The sequence below is a fragment of the Nilaparvata lugens genome, chromosome 2 (genome assembly GCF_014356525.2).
Source record: "Nilaparvata lugens isolate BPH chromosome 2, ASM1435652v1, whole genome shotgun sequence".
Classification (NCBI taxonomy): domain Eukaryota; kingdom Metazoa; phylum Arthropoda; class Insecta; order Hemiptera; family Delphacidae; genus Nilaparvata; species Nilaparvata lugens.
The window spans coordinates 51587816-51608323 of NC_052505.1; the positions used below are offsets into that span (position 1 = coordinate 51587816).

General features: G+C 33.4%; 1 protein-coding gene and 1 long non-coding RNA gene across 2 annotated transcripts in view; one reads left to right on the forward strand and one right to left on the reverse strand.

The window, feature by feature from the left end:
• The window catches only part of LOC111049498 (dynein light chain Tctex-type protein 2B), a 67896-nt gene extending 53580 nt beyond the window's left edge, over positions 1 to 14316 (reverse strand). Inside the window, exon 1 of the mRNA XM_022335576.2 lies at positions 13844 to 14316. Within this exon, the coding sequence (XP_022191268.1) occupies positions 13844 to 13965 (122 nt within the window). The 5' untranslated portion in view covers positions 13966 to 14316. The remainder of the gene's footprint in view (positions 1 to 13843) is intronic.
• Positions 14317 to 15143: 827 nt separating this feature from the next.
• Positions 15144 to 18182, forward strand: LOC120349924. The gene is made up of 2 exons (XR_005570517.1): positions 15144 to 15398; positions 17690 to 18182. It is a non-coding gene; the product is annotated as an uncharacterized LOC120349924 (long non-coding RNA).
• The last annotated feature ends 2326 nt before the right edge of the window (positions 18183 to 20508 follow it).

Here is a 20508-nt window from a genome sequence, read left to right on the forward strand (position 1 = left end):
TAATAACAAAAGTCATTTAACGTATGTTAATAACATTTTCTTTTGTCTGCTAGTTTTGTTATCAACAAAACGAGCTTCACTCTTAAGTAGTATTTACACCAAACTCGGCAGCTCTGCAGAGTCTGTGGATGGATGGATTGAAAAAGATCTGTCTGTGCCGGCTTAAGCAATGCACATCGCACTCTGTTCATCAGCCGATATCGGCCAGCCGACGTTTCCGAGAAAACTCTGCTGGCATGCAGATGTTTTCGAATCGATCTGGGAGCGATTTTCTCCAGGCATCCGAGCGGACGTTTTCGATAAAGTTCTCTCATCAAAAACCTTAATCGCGTAAAAATGGAGATAGAAAAATTATAATTTCAGATTCGGATTCAGCGCATTGTAATTAATAATTTGGCTCGCGTTTGCTTAAAAAAATGAAAAATGAGGCATAGATCTTAAGAAATGCCTTCTTAACATTAGGTACCTAAAATAGAGAAATTTGCTCAGAACAAAGGTATTTTTATAATTCTGAAGTTGGTAGGCATGCTATTGAAGTGGAAATGGTTTTAATTACTGAAATATGATCCTAATATTGTATGATTTATTTTGACTATTCTTCTCTTTTTATCTTGCCGACTGCTGCTGACTGTTGGCACAATCAAATTACATTTTTCCACTTATTAGAAGAATTCAATGAAATCACTTGTTCTGACTTATTCAACGACAAGAGAACTTCACTAGAACAAAATCAAAATCAGTCTGCTCTGTTGCCTCGGCTGTAGCTGACCGTGCTGTGCTTCTAGTCACTAATTGTTGAAGCTTAACTTTGCTCTTTAGGGCTACTGGTATGTACAGTACAATAGAAATTAAAAATTGTAGCACTCAATTGATATGTATTTTAACACATCATGTTCTGAACTCTTAAGAGTCATTTTGAGTTTGAATCACTTGAGAATGACTCTGAAGATTTCAAAACATGTTGTAGTAAAATATATATTAAAAGGGCGCTATTAATTTTAATTTATATTGTAATTAAAAATTTACAAGAAATATATATTCACAGTAATTTATGTTAGATGGGGTCTGATATATTTCGATTATTCGTTCCTTTAAATGTCATGGAGATCGATACAGCCTGAAATAGTCTATTGTATCAGGTCTGAATGGTATCTAACGATAGATATAATAAAATCACATATTCAACTGTATGTAATTTTCTTCATATGAAAGTTTTTCATTATTATTATAATTGTATTATAATGAGTTATAATACGTATAGTTATAGTTATAAGTTATAATACAATACTATTATAACAGTTCACGGAAAATATATGTTGAATATGACTAGTCATTACAGGCAATTGACATTGCAGGCTAGTCAGCAATTACTTGTTGACTGCTGCGATCATTATGAACTACTAATACCCAATTAATTCAAACAATCGAGAAACTCACTACGTATTACTTCATACTACAATACAGTGGATTAATTAGGAAAATTTAGAGAAATATTACTCCTAAAGTATAGATTGAGTATGAGAGATTGTATATAATTTTTCTATCATATAACAAACAATGCAAAAAAAATGTTTCAATAATATATTTACTTCTAGCATATAATAAATACAATGATAAATGAACAGTAACTATCAATATACTATCATCACTATTTTGTCTGCACCTTAAGCAGACAGCTAGTCATTCTCTGCTACTTATAGATTCTCTGTAGTTGATATCTTCTTTTTTTATTTTATCATTAATAAATTATAAAACTTCACTGAATTGGTCCCCCTAAATTTGTAAATTGGTCCCCCTTCATTGAAGTACCCACTAAATTTGTCTTCATCAGCGTGGAGATCTCGCATCAAGTGATGGAACTCGCCATAAATTTTTCTTTTCTTATTTCTTGGGTGCACCCAATGAGATCAACCACAACTACTACAAGAGTATAGCAGAAGAAGATCATCGTCACTGCTATCATCGTTGCCCCTATTGAGCCAAGGAACACTTTTATAAAATGAATTTATAAATGAATGCCGTGTATTAACACGGCACAGACTGGTTTGACATAATCTTTTCTTGGCCAGAGCGCAACTGAGAGCAGAGCGAAGAGCTCTATCGGCCCATAAATGTTTTTTGATGTGAATACAAACTCTGTTGACGCTCAGATATCTGTGCTCTGTTGCTCTGCCTCTCTGCAGAACAAAATAGTTTGGTGTGAATAAAGCTGTAAGCTGCGTTTACACCGGAGTTAATAATACGATTTATCAACAAAAAGTTAACAACTTGACTGAATCGACAAAATTTTCTCCCAACAAAAGTTAATAACTCGTGTTTTTAGCAGGCAATTCCTTGTTATTAACAAGATTTATGTTATCCATCAAAAGTCGGTAAAGATCAAAGGAAATGTGTTATGTTATTAAACTGTCTTCAAAATAATTCAAATTAAAACAGGTGTGATAATTAACATTATGATCTTCATCTGATCTAATGTAAACAAATTATAGTAAGATTCAAATCAATGTGTCAGCATTATTTGAATTGGGAGCATTAATGCTATTAATAAGAAATTGTTAACTTCACAACTTGAAACCGTTATTAACAAAAGTTGATAACAAAAGTAAATAGCCTCTTTCAGCGCATTAACTTTTGTTAATAACAGATTCCTATATTCCCCGCAACCCCCTCACCCAGCAAACTGCTATACAGTTCGTGCCAGTATTCCCTACCAACTACAGCAGCTGACGAAGCACGTGACCAAGTTATTAACTTTTGTTGATAACAAAACTAGCAGCCAAAAGAAAATGTTATTAACATAATGTTAATGACTTAATGTTATTAACATAAGGTAATAACAAAAATAATTTTTTCCTCCACCTACTGGCTAAAGTACTTTACTCCCTGAAACATAATACTAAAGTGTCACTTTTTCGCCCTCGGTAGTAAAAAACAGAAAAACTCCCTAGGGAGTAAAAGTGACTCCATTTAAATAACATGGGAAGCATCTCTATTTTAAAAACTTACATTATAATAGGTTAGAAGGTCTAAGCACAGATGAGAAAGCATAAAGAGGTGTCTGTCATTGAGTCAACTGAATTCAATACCACAACCAGAAATTTGATCAACTCCTGAAATATATGTTTGTATGATATTATATTCTTAATATAAGTAGACGATAAAAATTTATACAATTTTAAAAATATCTTATTCTATTCAAAATACCAGCCAACAAATATTTTTGATCTGCAATTCAAATCTGAACCGCGTGATCTGGAGTCAGCCATTTTTGGTAAACACCCAGCTGATTGTTACAACTTTAGCCGATAGATAGCGCAATCGGCAGTGCCAATCAGACGGCCGGTTTTAAAGTTTTAGATATTAGGTTATGTTGTTAGGAAACATTGTCACCAATACGTAAGTTATTAAAATGATTTTATTTGCAGTTTCTATAAAAAAATGTAGATGGAGGAAAAATGTTGTGTACATCACGAGTGAAAAATACTTTTTCTCCCTCGGGAAAATTGTTGCCCTCGGCTTTGCCTCAGGCTTAAACTTTTCCCTCAGGGAGAAAAAGTCGTACTTTTCACTCTAGATATACAAATAACTATTTCCTCCACCTACTGTCCAAAGTGCTAACTTTACTCCCTGTAACATAATACTGAAGTATAACTTTTTTGCTCTCGGGAAGAAAAAACAGAAAAACTCACTAGAGCGTAAAAGTAACTCCATTTAAATAACATGGGAAGCATCTCCATTTTAAAAACTTACATTTCAAACTTAGACCAGTTATAGAATAGACACGGCCCATTGTATATTCATACTGAAAGTCGATGAAGCCAACATCTAGTGCCAAATCCACCCATCTTGACGTCACAACAGTGACGTCACGCATCGTATAGAAATTATAGAAAACTTTTTTGAGTTTGTTGTGTAAGTGTTTGTGGTGTTTAACTTACATTGTTGTTAAACATTGTTTTCGATAGCAGATTGTTATTTATTTAATTATTATTTATGAAAATGGTAATTTCCTGCGCAGCATATAATTGCACTGAAATTTTTAGGGAAAAAAGTGAATATCTTTTCATGCATAAGTTGAAATTTATACACATAAATATTGTAAGTTGTAACTAATATTATCCTTGGTTATGATGTAAGTGAACTCATTGCAGCATGACAATAAATTAGTTTTGTAGGCTACCGTACCTTATTATTTTCAAAACACATTATAACTTTGAAGCCGATATCACATAACACATTATAACTTAACCTATATTGTTCCCATAGCTAGAAATAACCTAAAAACACCATGAATCTGAAATAGACACAAATCTGAAAGTTTTCCATACAATGCGTGACATCACTGTTGTGACGTCAAGATGGGTGGATTTGGCAGTAGATGTTGGCTTCAGAGGCTAGACTTCCCAGCATGTCTATTCTATAACTGGTCTAAGATTTGAAATAGATTAGAAGGTCTAAGCTCAGATGAGGAAGCATATAGAGTACTAAATTTAATACCTCAACCAGACATTTGATCAATATATAAAATATTTGTTTGTATGCTAAAATTATTACAAACTTCATATCAGTATATTATAATATTATATGTTTGGAAATAAAGTTTTCTTTTTAAAAAGGTGTTACCTTTACAATATTGGTACCTAAAAAGGTTACCCCAGAACTATAACTTTGAACTTGCAAAAGGCATTCAATAATTTAGACTAATAAATCCTAATCAAAAAATTGAAACACCTGAACATTCAGGGCCAAGTCAGAAAATAGATCCAAAACTATTTCACTGACAGGTATCAATATGTTGAAATTGGTTACCAGCAGCATACAGCCTTGACTAGTGCCAAATCATCACTTTGCAAAATGTCTAGAGGTATTCCTCAAGGGTTAATCCTACAACCCTTGTTCTTTCTCATTTACATAGAAGATTTCCCAAATAATCTCAAGGACCAAAAATGTTTACTATTTGCAGAGGATACCACCATAATAATCCCATCAGCCAGAGAATCTGAAATCAATGATATAAGCTCGGCACTTGAAATGGTCACAAATATAAGTAGGAAACTGAAGCTATCGATCAATAAAGACAAAACAGTGAATATAAAATTCACACCAAAGAGACAGATATTCAATATAGACAATGTGACCAATGCATATATGGTATCATGATGGACAAGAACCTGGACTTATGTCCAGGTGTATATGTCCATCCATATGTACTTCATAGAATAAGATGTACTACTGATGACAGTACCACATTTATCGCCTATCATGCCCTATTTGCCTCACAGCTGCGATATTTTAGTGTTGCCTGGGGAGCTTCAGCACAGGTGCAGATGGACAGAGTTCTACTAAGTCAGAAAAAACCTTGCAAACCATCCTAAGAAGAGATGCACTTGAGCACTGTGGACCATTATTCTTGTGGAAAGCAAACTGCTTACAGTGGTCTCAATCTACATACTTGAAACCATAATCCTTACCATAGACTCAAGACCGAATCTCAGAAATAGACAACACACACACACACACACACACACAAAACACAAGAAGCAAACTGAACAGTCAGCTGAACCTTCAGCACAGGCTCACCAAATTCAAGAACAGACCTACCTATGCAGGATCACATTTTTTCAACTATTTACCAGATAGCCTAAAGAATTTAAGGGATTCACAGACAACATTCCACAGACAGCTGAAAAAATACCTCATTGCAAGACTGTACTAAGTTTATACCTTATAGTGCAAGATACTCTATACACCTTCTTGACAACCCTGACAGAGGAGATCATAGTCCATTGACAATTCCCCGATCCCAGGACCTCGGAAGTAACTAAGTAACATCAAGGTTCAACAGACTGCCAGCTGTGGAGAAGTACCTGAATGATAGCAGCTTTAGAAGAAAAAAACTAGTAACAAGTCATGGCTTGTCGGCAGAGATTACTACTTTTTCACTTGTGGACATGCCTATGTAGCATGACCACGCCATGAACAGGAACACCTTATTATCATTATTACTTGCTCAATGAGTATTTTGAGGATAATTCGGGCAACATCGTCTAGACCCACATGTGATGCAATCTTTCCAGCACTGTTTGTCGAAGATGAAGCCATCAAGAATCAAGTATGATTGACATGCCTTGTTGCAGAGTAGGTCAAGAGACTCATTATTTCCTATTATAACTCTAAAAAATTATAACGAGCTGTCTAAACATTTGACTGCCCCAAGTAAGTACCCGAGCATTCAGGGTGTATCATTATGTTGTATGATTGGGTTGGCAGTGGTAGTTGTTGTGTGTGTAACATGGCCCGAGAGTGGCTGGAGAATATAAATAATCCTGAAGTACATAAATGTTGTTTCAATAATTAATAGTGTTACCCAATTGATAAATGGTGTCAGAAGTCGTTATCTTTTCTTTAAATGTATGATACAGTTACAATAGTCTCGGATAGTTGGATTACATTGTCATGTCATCCTAACCTACATTCTTGGTAGCCATGTAAATCGTGTGTACTGTTAAATAGTAAGTAGTGAGTATTCCAAGGTACCAGAATTAAGTTCAAACCACCAAAAGACCTTATTTTGAATGATGACATAGCAAATAATTGGAGGCTTTTCAAACAAAATTTTCAAATTTTTCCAACAGCGTCAGACAGTGGACTGTGTTACTGAACTGTGTAGGTGATGAAGCTTTTAATACATTCGAACTTTCGGAAAAAGACAGGAAATCTTTTGAAAAAGTACTTGAGGCATTTGATAGGTTTTGTGAGCCCCGAAAAAATATAACCTACAATGGGGTCCAGTTTTTTTCGCGCCGCCAACAGCAAGGTGAGTCCTTTGAACATTTCTCTACTGATTTGATTTTCTATACTGGCAATGCAGTGCGAATTTTGTGAGGAAAATTATTTAAAATTATTTCAAATTCAAATTGTGCAAGAAACTACAAGTGAAATTTGCGAATTAAATAGACTATTCAGATCTGGCAGATGTTATAATAATGTTGAACAGGAAATTGTGAAGACCCAGTCTAAAAGATCAGTGCCAAACACAGGATCTGGCAAGTTATTTCATTGTGATAAATGTAATAGAACACATGGATTTCGTGAGTGTGCAACGTTTGGGAAATCATGCAACAATTGTGGTAACGAGAACCATTTTTCTGTTGTTTGCCAACTTAGAAGTTCAAAAAAGAACATTGATGATTGTCATACAGATGAGGATGTTACTCATGGACAGTTTTGGGTTGATAGGTACAATTGGTGGTAATTCAGATCAGTCAATTTGGACAGAAATGATTAAACTTTAGTACAATAAATTGGTCTGTAAGCTTGATTCAGGTGCTCAATGTAATGTGTTACCTTTAAAATGTTTTCAGATATTTAATCTGAAAGCTAGGTTGGAGCCCAACTCATTCAAAATTTTAAGTTATTGTAACAAAGAATTTATCAGTACTGGCTCTGTCACAGTGAATGCCTGTGTAAAGAATAGATATGGTACAATTGAATTTGTGGTTGTTGATACTGATAATATGCCCCTATTAGGTTTGAACACTTGTGTGAAGTTAGGCCTCATAAAAAGATTGGATTTGTTGGAAAACCATGGTAGTACATACAGTCTGGAGTATCAAGCCAGCTGAGCCAAAGCAGGTTGTATCCACTTATGACAGTAAAAAATCGCTTATTGAGGCTAATAGTGAAGTCTTTGAAGGAGTATGAAAGTTCCCAGACAAATTGAAGTTAGAGCTTGAAGGAAACAGTATCCCTATAATAAATCCTGTATGTAGAGTCCCAGAGTCTATTAAACCAAAACTTGATAAGTTAGTGGGTGAGGGAATCATAGAGCCTGTTAATAATCCAACGGATTGGGTCAACAATATTGTAATCGTAGAGAAGCCAGACAAATCACTTAGATTATGTCTTGATCCAGGCCATTTGAAAAAATGTCTGAAAATGAATCCCTATCCAATTCCATCAGCAGGCGAGTTAGAGTTATTATTAAGAGGTACTTTTCTGTTCTTGACATGAAAGATAGGTTTCATCACATAGAATTAGATGTTGAAAGTAGACTCATTACTACATTTATCACTCCATTTGGTTGAGTGTTAGCCCAGAAATATTTCAGCATTATAATAAGGTATTTGGTGACATTCCCAATTTAGAAATTAATTTTGATTTCATTATTGCAACTGAGAGCGAAAAGGAGCATGACCAAACCCTCAATAAATTACAGTTTAAGGTTAGTAGGCCTACTGTTGAATATCTTGGTCAAGTTTTTTCTGAAAAAGGAGTTCAACCAAACCCTGAACGGGTTGAGGCTATTCTTGCTTTGCAGGTTCCTCAAAACAAAAAGGAATTACAGTCTGTGTTGGGAGTGGCTAACTTTTAGGGGAAATTTATTCCAAATATGTCAGATCTCACTGCGCCTTTGTGTCAGTTGTTGGAGAAAAATGTTGAGTGAAATTGGTCCCATTCCCAATCTGAGGCATACTTAAAGTTGAAAAATAAAATTCAGGAAGCTACAATTATAAAAATTTTTGATCCTAATGTTCCAGTCGACATATTTGTAGATGCTAGTAATTATGCTCTAGAAGCATGTTTAATACAAAATAGGTAAGCATCCTGTAGCAATCAGTTCTAGAACATTGACTGATGCTGAAACTCGATATCCAGTCATAGACAAAGAAATGGCTGCAATTTTTTTTGCTGTGTCAAAATATCATAATTATAATTATGAAAATGCAGTAACTGTGTACACTGGATCATAAACCTATCATAGGCATAATGGACAAAAGTATGTTCAATGTTTCAGGTCGATTTCAAAAGCAAAAAATAAAACTTCTTAATTGCAACTTGAATATTAAGTATCTTCCAGGTAAAGACAATGTTTTAGCAGATATATTAACAAGGTTTTCTAATGTTACTCCTGTGGATAATGAAAGTATTCTAGACAAGTCTGTAGTGATACATAGTTTGAGTAATCATCTAAATATGTCAGAGCAAAAGAAACAAGAGTATATGCTAGCTACTGACAGTGACCCAGTTCTGAGTAGGGTGAAAGAGTATGTTCAAGAAGGGTGGCCAGACATGAAAAATTCAACAAATAAAGAGGAAAGATTGTATTTTAATCTCAGAGATGGAATATTTTATGAAGATGGATTGTTGTTTTTGGATTCAAAGTATTAGTTCCAGAAAAACTTAAGCAATGTTTGTTAAACTTGATTCATGAAGCTCATCTAGGAGTAAATAACTGTAAAGCAAGGGCACGTAATATTTTGTTCCTAATATGAATTCAGATATAGAAAATGTTTTGTCTTGTAAAATTTGTGATAAATTCAGATTTAGAAATAGAAAATAACCGTTAATGAGTCATCCACTAGCCTCCCGTCCTTGGGAACTGTTATCAAGTGATTTATTTGATTTTGGTGGAGCAAGCTATCTCACAGCTATTGATTCTTATTCCAACTGGATAGAAGTTGGAGATGTTTTTTGCACATTTTGGTGTTCCTGATTATTTTCTTTCAGATAATGTACCATTCTCTAGTAGTGAACTCAAGTCCTTTGCACATGAATGAAATTTTTGAACTATTACAAGTAGTCCTTATTATGCTTGTAGTAATGGGCTTGCTGAGAAAGGAGTTTCTATTTCTAAAAGTTTGTTGAGACGTTCTGCTAGTAGTCACAAAGACTTGGCATTTTTTTCTGGAGTATAGAAACTCTCCATTGAATAGAGTGAATGCAAGCCCAGCTCAACTTTTCCTGAATAGGATGCTCAAATCGAAATTACCCACAAGTTCTCTTTTTTTGAAGCCTATAGTATTGTGTAAATTTAGTAGGAACAACACAAATGAGCGTCATTATCATAAATCAGCCTGTTCTCTACCTGAATTTGAGAGAGGGAGTAATGTTTTAATAAGAAAGTTTGGGTCTCAATCTACATGGGTGACAGGTGAAGTTGTCGATAAGCTTAATGCTCTTAGGAGTTATATAGTTGGGGATGAGGTTGGTAAGGAATACCGCTGGAATAGAAGCATGTTAATAAAATCGTTGAACAAAGTGGTGTACAAAACCAGTAGTGATGATGCTATGGGTCGAATTTCGGATGGCAATCTGCCACAAGGGTCAAATGGCCAATTCCCACAGAATTTACATTCAGGGGAGATTGACCATCCTGAGGAAGTTGCAGGGCCAATGAGTAGAGTGGGTGGACATATAAAAAAGCCTATATACCTACAAGACTATGTTTAATTTGTTAACTGTGTCTATTTTGTAATCATTATGTAACTTACTTATAGTCTGATTTTTGTATTATGTAATTGTGTGTAGTTTTGTTTTTTCCTTGCAGCAAAATTGATATTTGGACATTAATAATTAATACTGTGCTTTTCAACAATTATCATATTTGCTCTTACATACTTTATACTTAATTGTACTCAGTTTTTATAAAGGAGGAAGTTGTGTCATATGTTGTATGATTGGGTTAGTAGTGGTAGTTGTTGTGTGTGTGACATGGCCCGAGAGTGGCTGGAGAATATAAATAATCCTGAAGTGCATAAATGTTGTTTTAATAATTAATAGTGTTACCCAACTGATACACAGGGTGAACTCGAAGAGTTGGCTCACAGAGACCCCTTTCTACGGGTTAAATGAGTTACTTGAAATTACAGTCACCAAACCATCTTGACAACTCATTTTTAAAGTCATGGCTGACTTCAAGAATAGGTTATTCTTATTTTTTTGACACAACATATCAGGCTCCGCTGGTCTTGGTGATGAATAAGAGAATATTTATTGTTGAGTGTAGGTACTTCTTCATATTCAATACATAAGAAATGGCCAATTTCTATATTCAAAGCTATGTATCTCGGTAACCCCTTATTATAAAAATTATTACATGATCTTGAAATGTACAATAGAATTTTCTATTTCATCTGCTGTAAACAATTCATGAAAAAATATGTTCGTAAAGTGAGATTTTATTGTTGAAAAAAATCCAGAAATTGTAGATATTTTTCTCATATTAACGGTTTTGGCAGTTCTATGATAGCGAAAAGTGATTCAAGATGGATTTTAGGCAACTGAGCTCATAGAGGATGAATTTATCTACAATTTGTAATCAATCGTAAGTTTCTATGATGTATCAGACTCGTTTTTGTTAAACGGGTGCCTAAAACAACAGCAAAAAGTCTCTACTATGCACTGATTGAATCCCACATTGCTTATGGCATTGAATTATGGGGGAGTACCTCGAAGCAAAACATTCAAAGAATTTTTGTTTTGCAAAAGTCCGCAATAAGATACCTGGAGGGGCTCAAATTTCCACAGACATGTCGGGAGTCTTTCAGTAGCCTAAGTATTCTAACTGTTCCATCATTGTACATTTTCAAATCAATATTACATGTGAAGGATAGGTTGAATTCATTCCAAGTTAACTCAGATATTCATGGCTATAACACTAGAGGAAGGAATAACATTTAAGTTGAGAGACATAGGCTGAGTGTATTTGAGAAAACACCTACTTATAGGGGACAAAAGTTTTTTGCGAAACTTCCGGCTGATTTGAGAAGTATTGTTGAAGAAAAACAATTCAAAACAGAACTATATTCTTTTCTCAGTGAGAAGGCTTTCTATGAGGTTGACGAATTCTTGTTAGAGTGAAAAAAATTATTATCTAAATTTTGCAAATTTAATGGATTGTTAAATGTTATTAGAGTTTTATTTCAAGATTGATATTTTATGTTATTTATCTGTGACGTTTTTCAACGTATTACATTGTTTTTGTTATACTTTTGTTGAGAATGAAATATTATTATTATTATTTAGAAACTCTTGATCAACAGTAAAATTACGAAAAAAATGTAAAAACTGAAATCGCAATTTTTAAAATCTCAACTTCCAAATTGTTTTGGAATTGAAAGTATTATTTATTGGAGTGGGTAGAGGGGGACAATTTTCACATTCTCACTAGATTTGGAAATTTTATCAGAAGTATTTCACAAGACATGCAACTTTGAATATAGAAATTGGTCATTTTCTGTGTATTGGAATATGGGCTTAAGTACACACAACAATCAATTTTCCATTTTTCGACCGAATTTGAATTATTATGCATGATTTTGAACCGCCGTGACGAACCGAGAAGGATGAAGTGTAGTACGATGAAATCTGAGCATTGTGTCAAAAGTTATGTGTTTGAAATGTTGATCCTTGAGGTGTCCTTAAGCGCGCCTCTCCACTAGGAAATACTGAAATGAAGTGTATCTTACGGGTGATTCTCATAGAACATAATCTCAAGAACTTATGTCGTTGTGCGAAATATCAATGTGAGGACAATGTAGTTGGTGATGATGGTTGAAGCTGAAAATTAGGCGTTTTTCACAATACAAGGAGCATTGTTGTCAGGTGTACCTGGAATATGAGATAGATCGCTATAACTGATCTCAGATTGTAGAGCACAAAAAGAGCTTCTAAAGTGACTACAATTTTATCTGGAGCTATTGTTCCAATATTTCAACAGTTACTAACTGGAATCACAGCAATTTTGGACTTGTGGCATTCAAGTAACAGTCTTTCGAATAATTGAAGTCAGGTTGTGACTAGATAGATACATCAACTCTAGTTCACAAGATTTGTCATCTTCATGGTTTAGTCTGAAACCTCTCGGGATATCCTTGAGGATTCGGTCTTGAAATTTCACCCTAAGCTAATTTTAGCAATCATTGATACTCATATCGTATTCATTCAATACCTGATAGATTTTTTAGGAAATGAAAATGGATTAAGTTTTTTATATGGATATCTGCACTCCTTACAATACGAGGACCTCTTTTCCAGAGCTAGATTAATTAGTGTTAAACACATGTTGAGGAAATAATTGTAGTAAGAAAAAACTCTTTCTTCCTAAGAAACGAAGAATCCGACCTCTTAATCAATTCTAAATAACTAACTATCTAACCTTGACACGGGCCACAGAAGTAATGTAAATCTTCAAGAGTATCCAACAGTCTCACATAAAAATACAGAGAGCCTGATTGAAAATAGAAATAGCAATCTGCAGGAAATCAAAACTTATGCGAGATCTTTCACAAGAGTGATCTATATTCACAAAAAACACTAAACAGAATACTACACTAAATATGATAGAGATAATGATTGTAATCTTGTTACTATTGCTTATTGCTCTCAAGATAATCCTCTTCAAACAAAAAAATAAAAAAAACTTGTATCAAATTAAAAAATTAGAATTGTTTATACTTTTTAGTTGGGAAAAACATCGGATGACCGATGTCTAGGTAAAACCATCGATAAGTGAAAAAACATCGAACAGTAAACATCGATGTTAAAAACATCGATGTTTGATGTTGAAACATCGATGTTTTAAAACATCGATGTATCGATACCCATCCCTAGTAGATACGTGCCGTACTTGAAGTACTACCGTCTTCATAAAGTAGCCTACTAGCACTTGAAACGGAAAAAGAAATGCTTTTACTCCTACATTCTACCTTGGAAGGATATCCTTCATATATAAAAAAGGATATTTTATGATTATGCTTGTGAAATCTGAAGGAAATCCTTCTACTTCTATTCATAATAATTTCAAGCAAAACCTTGTACTTCTAGAGCAAAAGCTTAGAGCAAAACCTTGTACTACTAGAGCAAAAGATTAAACCCTTACTTTGGTTTTTTACATTCATTGATTTAGAAACCGGTTTTTCACCTCCAAAATAGCCTACTTATAATATTCCACTCGCTCAATTTCAAGTACTGTAAGAGAAACAATGACGGTAATACTTATTTGGGGACTGTAAGTTGTAATAGAAACTTGAAAACTATCATACTATAGGCTACTACTCACTTTTCTTCTAGTGAAGGTCTGATTTGAAAATTTCCTATATCTGTAGTACCTTCTGCAAAGTCAAATTTTGCCAAGTCATGATCTTCCTTGATTCCATTTTCTACTTCACATCCATTCAGCATTTTACTATTTAGATTTCTGTAGATGTAATGAAAATTTCTATAATAAGTGATGAGGTGATAAACGAAGTAATTGGGTTCACAAACTACCTTCAATTTGTAGCTTAATAAAATTTATGACAGTACCTACTAAATGTATTTTAGCAAATGGAAAATTGCAATGAGGTTGTGTTTGATCTGTTGCTAGGTACGGACACAAAAACTAACAACCGTCACACTGCGACACTGCATCCAATTCTTTATCAAAATTAAAATGTTATTTTCAATATTCAACTTTCAAGTCATACATAACCTTATTTTAGAGCGGACGCTTCTTTAACATTTAAAATGTACTGAATCAGCGTTGCCAATGGCAATGGACAAAATTACCCAAGATTTTCCTTGGAATCAGTCCCAAAAACCCGGAATTATAAACTGAAATCCCCGGAAATAAGATGATGATTTTTCTCAATATAAAATAGTCATTAAATGGAAAAGTAGTTGAGATTAAAGCATATATAAACGTTTCTTTACTCAATTTTTGTTTGCCTCCTTTAAACACTAGAGAGAGAACGTTTCTGAGCCTGCAGCTGCAACACTTTTTTTGAAGTGACAATTTCTCGTAAAGAGAGCAACCATTCTGCGAGTTTGTCGAATAGCATACTTCGACTTCGTGTGAGTTTTTGTTGGATTTCTGATTGATGCAGCTTAAAATCTCTTCGAGACTGAATATTGATATTAGTTGAATGATTACTGCTACAAACACAACTATCCAGTTAAGGTCTGTAGATAATAATGTTTTGTGACATCAGTGGTTTGCCTATAGTGAGGTCCACGTTATAATGACAGTGGATAAAGATAAGAGAACAGAGACGCCGTTTGTCTGCCTTGATTAATTATAATTATTTCTACATTTTGTGAATAAAAAATTTATTTTGTGTTAGAATTTTTACTAAATGCAGTCTGTAAAAATTATTGTTATCTATCTAGATCTTTATAGACTCGTAAGTTTTTAATGCACTTCAATTTTATTGTGCATACTTGTCTACATATAGACACTTTACAAATATTACTATATTATAATATAATATGCTTTTATTACCGTTATAATAACAGTGGAGAGAGAGATAGAAGAACAGAGTTTCCGATTCTCTGTCTACTGTCTTCTATAAAGTATATCTGATGTAATATTAACTTTTCATTCTTGTTTAAAATAACTAATCATGTTTTATTCCTCAGGAAAAAATAATGATTGCAGGAGGTTTGTGGCATAAGGTTCTAATCCATCCTGAATGGAGCAAGTCCCTAGCTTAAACTCTTAACTTGTTTACAATTTTAGTTTTTTTTCTTCCCATTCATATCCAACACTTTCTAATTTTTTAGAAAACATGCAGTCTGTAATCTACCCCATGTCAGTGTAGAGAGGCCTGTTCATGAAGACACAAAATCCTTCAACGGTGAGTAATGCGTTACTAGTTTTGATCATTGGTCTTAGAGATGAATATCTACAATCCATTAAACGAGTCTCATCCCCAAACAAGAACATTCAAACTTGTTTCACTTGCCTGCCAATTTGAAACTGTCAGATTATATTACTCTTATGCCCAGTTTCTAGGCCATTTATTGAATCTAATGGACCATTGAATCTTGGACACCACTTATTAAATCTAACTCGACCATTAAACCTATATATTGTTTTGTCAGTGATTATGTTTAAGAGGGTGTATGATTTCAAATTGAGTTGGTAATTGACTAAGAACTCAATTTCAAATCAAACATCTCTCAACTTATGATGCAAAATTCCCTGAAATTCAAGATCAGAAACATTTATTCCCAGGGAGTTGATTCCCAAAATTCATAAATGCCCGGAAGTTTATGATTATTTTGTATGATAACTAAGAAAACACCATTTTTAACTAAACTTATTGATAATCATATAAACAAGTTATATTGAAATGATTAGAATGAATAATTATTTATAATAATGATTAGAATAAAAATAAATAATTATTTATCACTTCTTGATGAGTATGAGGAGGAATGAGCATTCATTTTCTAATAATTTAAGGCTCCGCGCCACTCTTTTGGAAACTTATTATTGGTTCCATTTCGAAGGTATTTTGATTTGAATTCTATCAAGATACTTCAATAGATCATATTTCCAAGGAAAAATTTCCATTTTTTCGTTTTGATATATTAGGCGCTTTAAAAGCGCATAACGTTCAAATATTGGGAAAGATCCATCCTCAAAATTGTATGAATTTATTTGCTATCATTTATGATGTAATGGATCTGCCCCAAGATTTGAACTTTTGTCGCCTTCAAAGCGCCCAATATATCAAAAAGTAAAAATGATAAAAGTTTTTTTTTGAAATTGGTCAAATCTAAATAAATTGATAGTATACAATTCGTAATACTTTGATAATTTGCCATTAAAAAGAAACAAAAAGCGTGGTGCACATCCTTGATTATTGTATACGGTACTACTATTATGATGCTACTTCCATTTTATGTCTTGTTAATTAAATCTGTTATACTCATATTCCTAACAGTCAAGTAAGCTTAGTCAACAAATATCGGGTTTACTTCGTCTTGAATTGCTCAAGAAGTTGAATTTTGGGTTTTCTTCGTCTTGTATTGCTCAAGAAATTTAATTATGATAAATCATCTATTATTTTGCAAAGAAGCTCACAATAATTTAAACCCAAAAATAAAATAATAAAGAATATACTAGAATGTTCGCTCCTTCAAAATTTCATTAGTATGTGAATATTTCATTTTTTGTGATAATAATGTGTAATATTCTTTCTACGAAGGCTTGGTTTTGAAGCATCTAAATTTGAAGATATTTTAGGGCTGAAAATTTTGTGAAGTGAAGAACTACAAGACTTGACATATTTCAGACTATGTGTAACTTTATCTAAATTTGGGAGAGGAACATCACAGGGTTACCTTATTTTTCCTCTCCCTATCATTTTCATCATATAGGTACTTATTACGATAAAGAATAAAGAAGGGGACGCTTTGCTTTAATTGAATCAGTAAAATCGATAGTATTTAATTAATACTATCCAACTAACCCAACTTAATTCATCGATATAGGTGATCACTGGTTCACTCAACGTAAAGTCTAGCCAAATTATATAAAAAATTGATGTAATTTGTCAGCTATTTACACTGCTTTTTTGTATGGATGATTTATTTATTATGATTGTCAAATGTGATTGAAATTGATAAATAATATAGACTATTTTAATGCAATTTATTCCCATGGTTTCTTGGGCAGAGAAATATTAGCCAATCATAAGTTTCTTCCCAATGGGAATATTCCCGACTTACATTACTACCCTCAAAAATCAGCACTGACTACCCTGGAAATCTCCCCGTCTACTCACACACCATGTTCCTACCTCACTTTGCTCAAGCAAATCAGTCTTAGCGCAAAACGCCTATAATATAGTCCAATACAAACAGAAGAGATGTAGCACCAAGTCCATTTTGTTTCCATTGGACCATATTTCTATATTTCTAGAGGTGTGAGAATCCTCTACGCCACTTTGGTGTGAATTGGGTCTTATGCTTAGTGAACTGTAAGTAGAAGTATATTACAACATATTTATTCTACCACTCCTACCTATCGCTAGAACTTTTAATTTTAAAAAAATTTAAATGTTATTTTCAAATTTTATCAACTCATTTTTTATCATTCGATCAATCAATAATTCGTTTGTTTTTTTTTCTCTTCCAGACACCAAAACATATTACACAGTTTAGATGGACGGATAGAAAGCGTGAACATCAAAAGCCATCGTGTGTGTTACCCAGTTTCCATTCTGCATCTAACAATAGGAACCAAGCATCCAACATCATGACTTTATTATTATATAGTCCAGACAATGAATGCTCAAGAGAGGGTATAGAGAGAAAAGTTTGGAAGACTATATTTGACCCCGCAATTTTGTTTTGGGTATTAAGGATGTAAAAATATCCCCACCCCTACCCCATGTGCTAAGGGGGTGGGGTGGTTCAAAGGTACCAGTTTTTGGTTTCTCGTATATAACTCGAAAACTATGTATCTTACGGATATAACTGTTACATACAAAAGTAAAGCTTATATATTTCCTACAATATTCATCTCACAACTTTTCTAGTTTTCGAGATATCCGCTCTTACATGTGTGACATTTTTGAAAAAAACACGTTCGCCTCCAATTTTTTTCTATTTCTACTCTTATAACTTTTTGAATATTGATGGGAAAAATCAATGCAGATTATGAGCTCATAGAGCCTCTTTCAGGGCTTATAACTCTCCAACAATGCATCGCAAAAATCAATGCTTATCGTAGGTTTGTAATGCATTAAATTCTCTTTTAAATGGTGTAATATTTCACTATTCAAAGTTTCTGTTTCATTGTTATAGCAACTTTAATGTAGGGGATGAAATTTCCAATGCTGCAACAATTATTCATTTGGCAATGAAATTTAAAGCGGGTGTCTGTGACACAATTTTTGACGTTGCAGCTTAATTTTGACTAGTTAGTAGATTAACATAGCAAAAGTGCACATCTTTATCCCCTCTGTTGAAGGTTTGGAACCGCTGAGTTGACACTAGTTGCAATATTGAAAATGTTGCTACATTGCACTATCATTTTTGATCATTTGTTACATCACACAACTATTATATGAATACTTTGTATTGTTGTAACCAACTTGAATCAATTGACAATTCCTTTTTTACTGCTTTCAAATTTACTATTTATTTTTGATTTTCATTAAACGTCCTTTTTCCTACTTAGTGCAGTCATCATTACTTTTAAGGCCATTTGTGAAGTGCCACTCATATCAATAAATGCAATCATTTGTTATTGTTACATTGTCTTACAATTTCTTGGCGTCTACCTTGCTACCAGGTATTTAGTAGTTTTATGTGAGTTTGGGTGAAGGTATTTATGAACAACATCAGCCATCTATTAATTATATTTATTATTTAACATACATTTCATTCAACTTAGTATACAGTCCACTTGAAGTCCCTCATACCAAACACATCAGATACATAGTTTTCGAGTTATATGTGAGAAACCAAAAAATGTTACCTTTGAACCACCCCCACCCCCTTAGCACAAGGGGTTGGGGGGGACTTTTGATATGTTTACCCCCTTACCACCCTAAACAGAACTGCGGGGCCAAAAATTGTCTTCCAAATTTTTCCCTCTATAACCTTTCCTTGACTGCACTGTATATCATCTAGTTAATTTTGATATCACATTAATTAAAAAGCTTCCCTCATAGTATATTTTTTCAATATTTTACCAATTTTAAAATACACAAGAAATCAATATATTGCCGAGTTTGTCAAAGATGTGAATTTTCAATGTGTTTTGATGTAAATTATTGCAAAAAACTAATATTATAGTTAGCTATGCATAAAGAGGCATGATATCATGATAGTCATTCTTTACTGAATCGAAATAAGCTGTTATAACTTTTTCTACTATTAATTTGGTTTTTAATAGACTAGTTATGATCAGATGCCTCATTACTAAATGCAAAATTTATGTCGTTTATGTAGCTTTTCTGCAATAAACTAGAATTTCTCAATAATTAAGTTGTTTAATTTGCTGTTAAAGTTAGGCCACATTCACACCAGAGTTGTCAACTAACTGAGTTTTCAACAAATTGAGGCAGTTTCTGGAAATCCTTGTTTTAAACAAAAAGTTTCGTTTCCCAACCAATATGAGAAACACTGAAAAAGTTGTGAACAAAGTCTTCTACCTCTTGAAGTCCACGCAGACTATACAATCGCTATTAGACCAATTCTTTGGCAACAAGTTCTCTATTCTGTTGCTCTACGAAAGAACTGTAACTTTACATAGAAAACTATTTGTGGACAGATTTTTTTGTTGGCAACTTTGGTGTAAATGCAGCAGCTCCAGCATTTATCCTTATCCATAAAATTATATTGTTGTACTTTAGTATACTCTTCATTTTTAACTACCCTATGTCGCACCTGGCTATTCCATTGGCTGCGAGCGAAATAGTAACAACTATCAACAGTATATAGCTGGCTAGTAGAATTCCACTAGCTTCAAAAGTTTGAACATGTCAACAATTATTTGGGCTACTGAGACAAATGCGCAGGTACCAAAAAATAAATTTGTAATGGAATAAAAATGGTAGGTACGGTAATGGAAAATTAAGTGTCACTGTTTTGATAGAAGCTATACAAGCATTGTTTTAATTTTCAGGTGTGACACAAGGCTTGCTATAATAATTCTAATCTGAAACAAATAATAGCTATAATACTTTGAAATCATTTAAAAAAATACAGTATTTTCCACAGAATAGGCAATGTCGTTATTTTTAGTCACTTTGGGTATGCCTAGGCCTGATGTTGATTTCTAATTTTATTTTTTGCAAAATCTCAAATTTATTTTCTCTTCATTCATATACAATATATAATCTTCAATTCCATCATGATACATTACATTAATTCCAATAAGTTAGCATATTATTATTATATTAAATAGATGGTTAGCTGTCACAGGAGAATAGAAAGGCTATTATA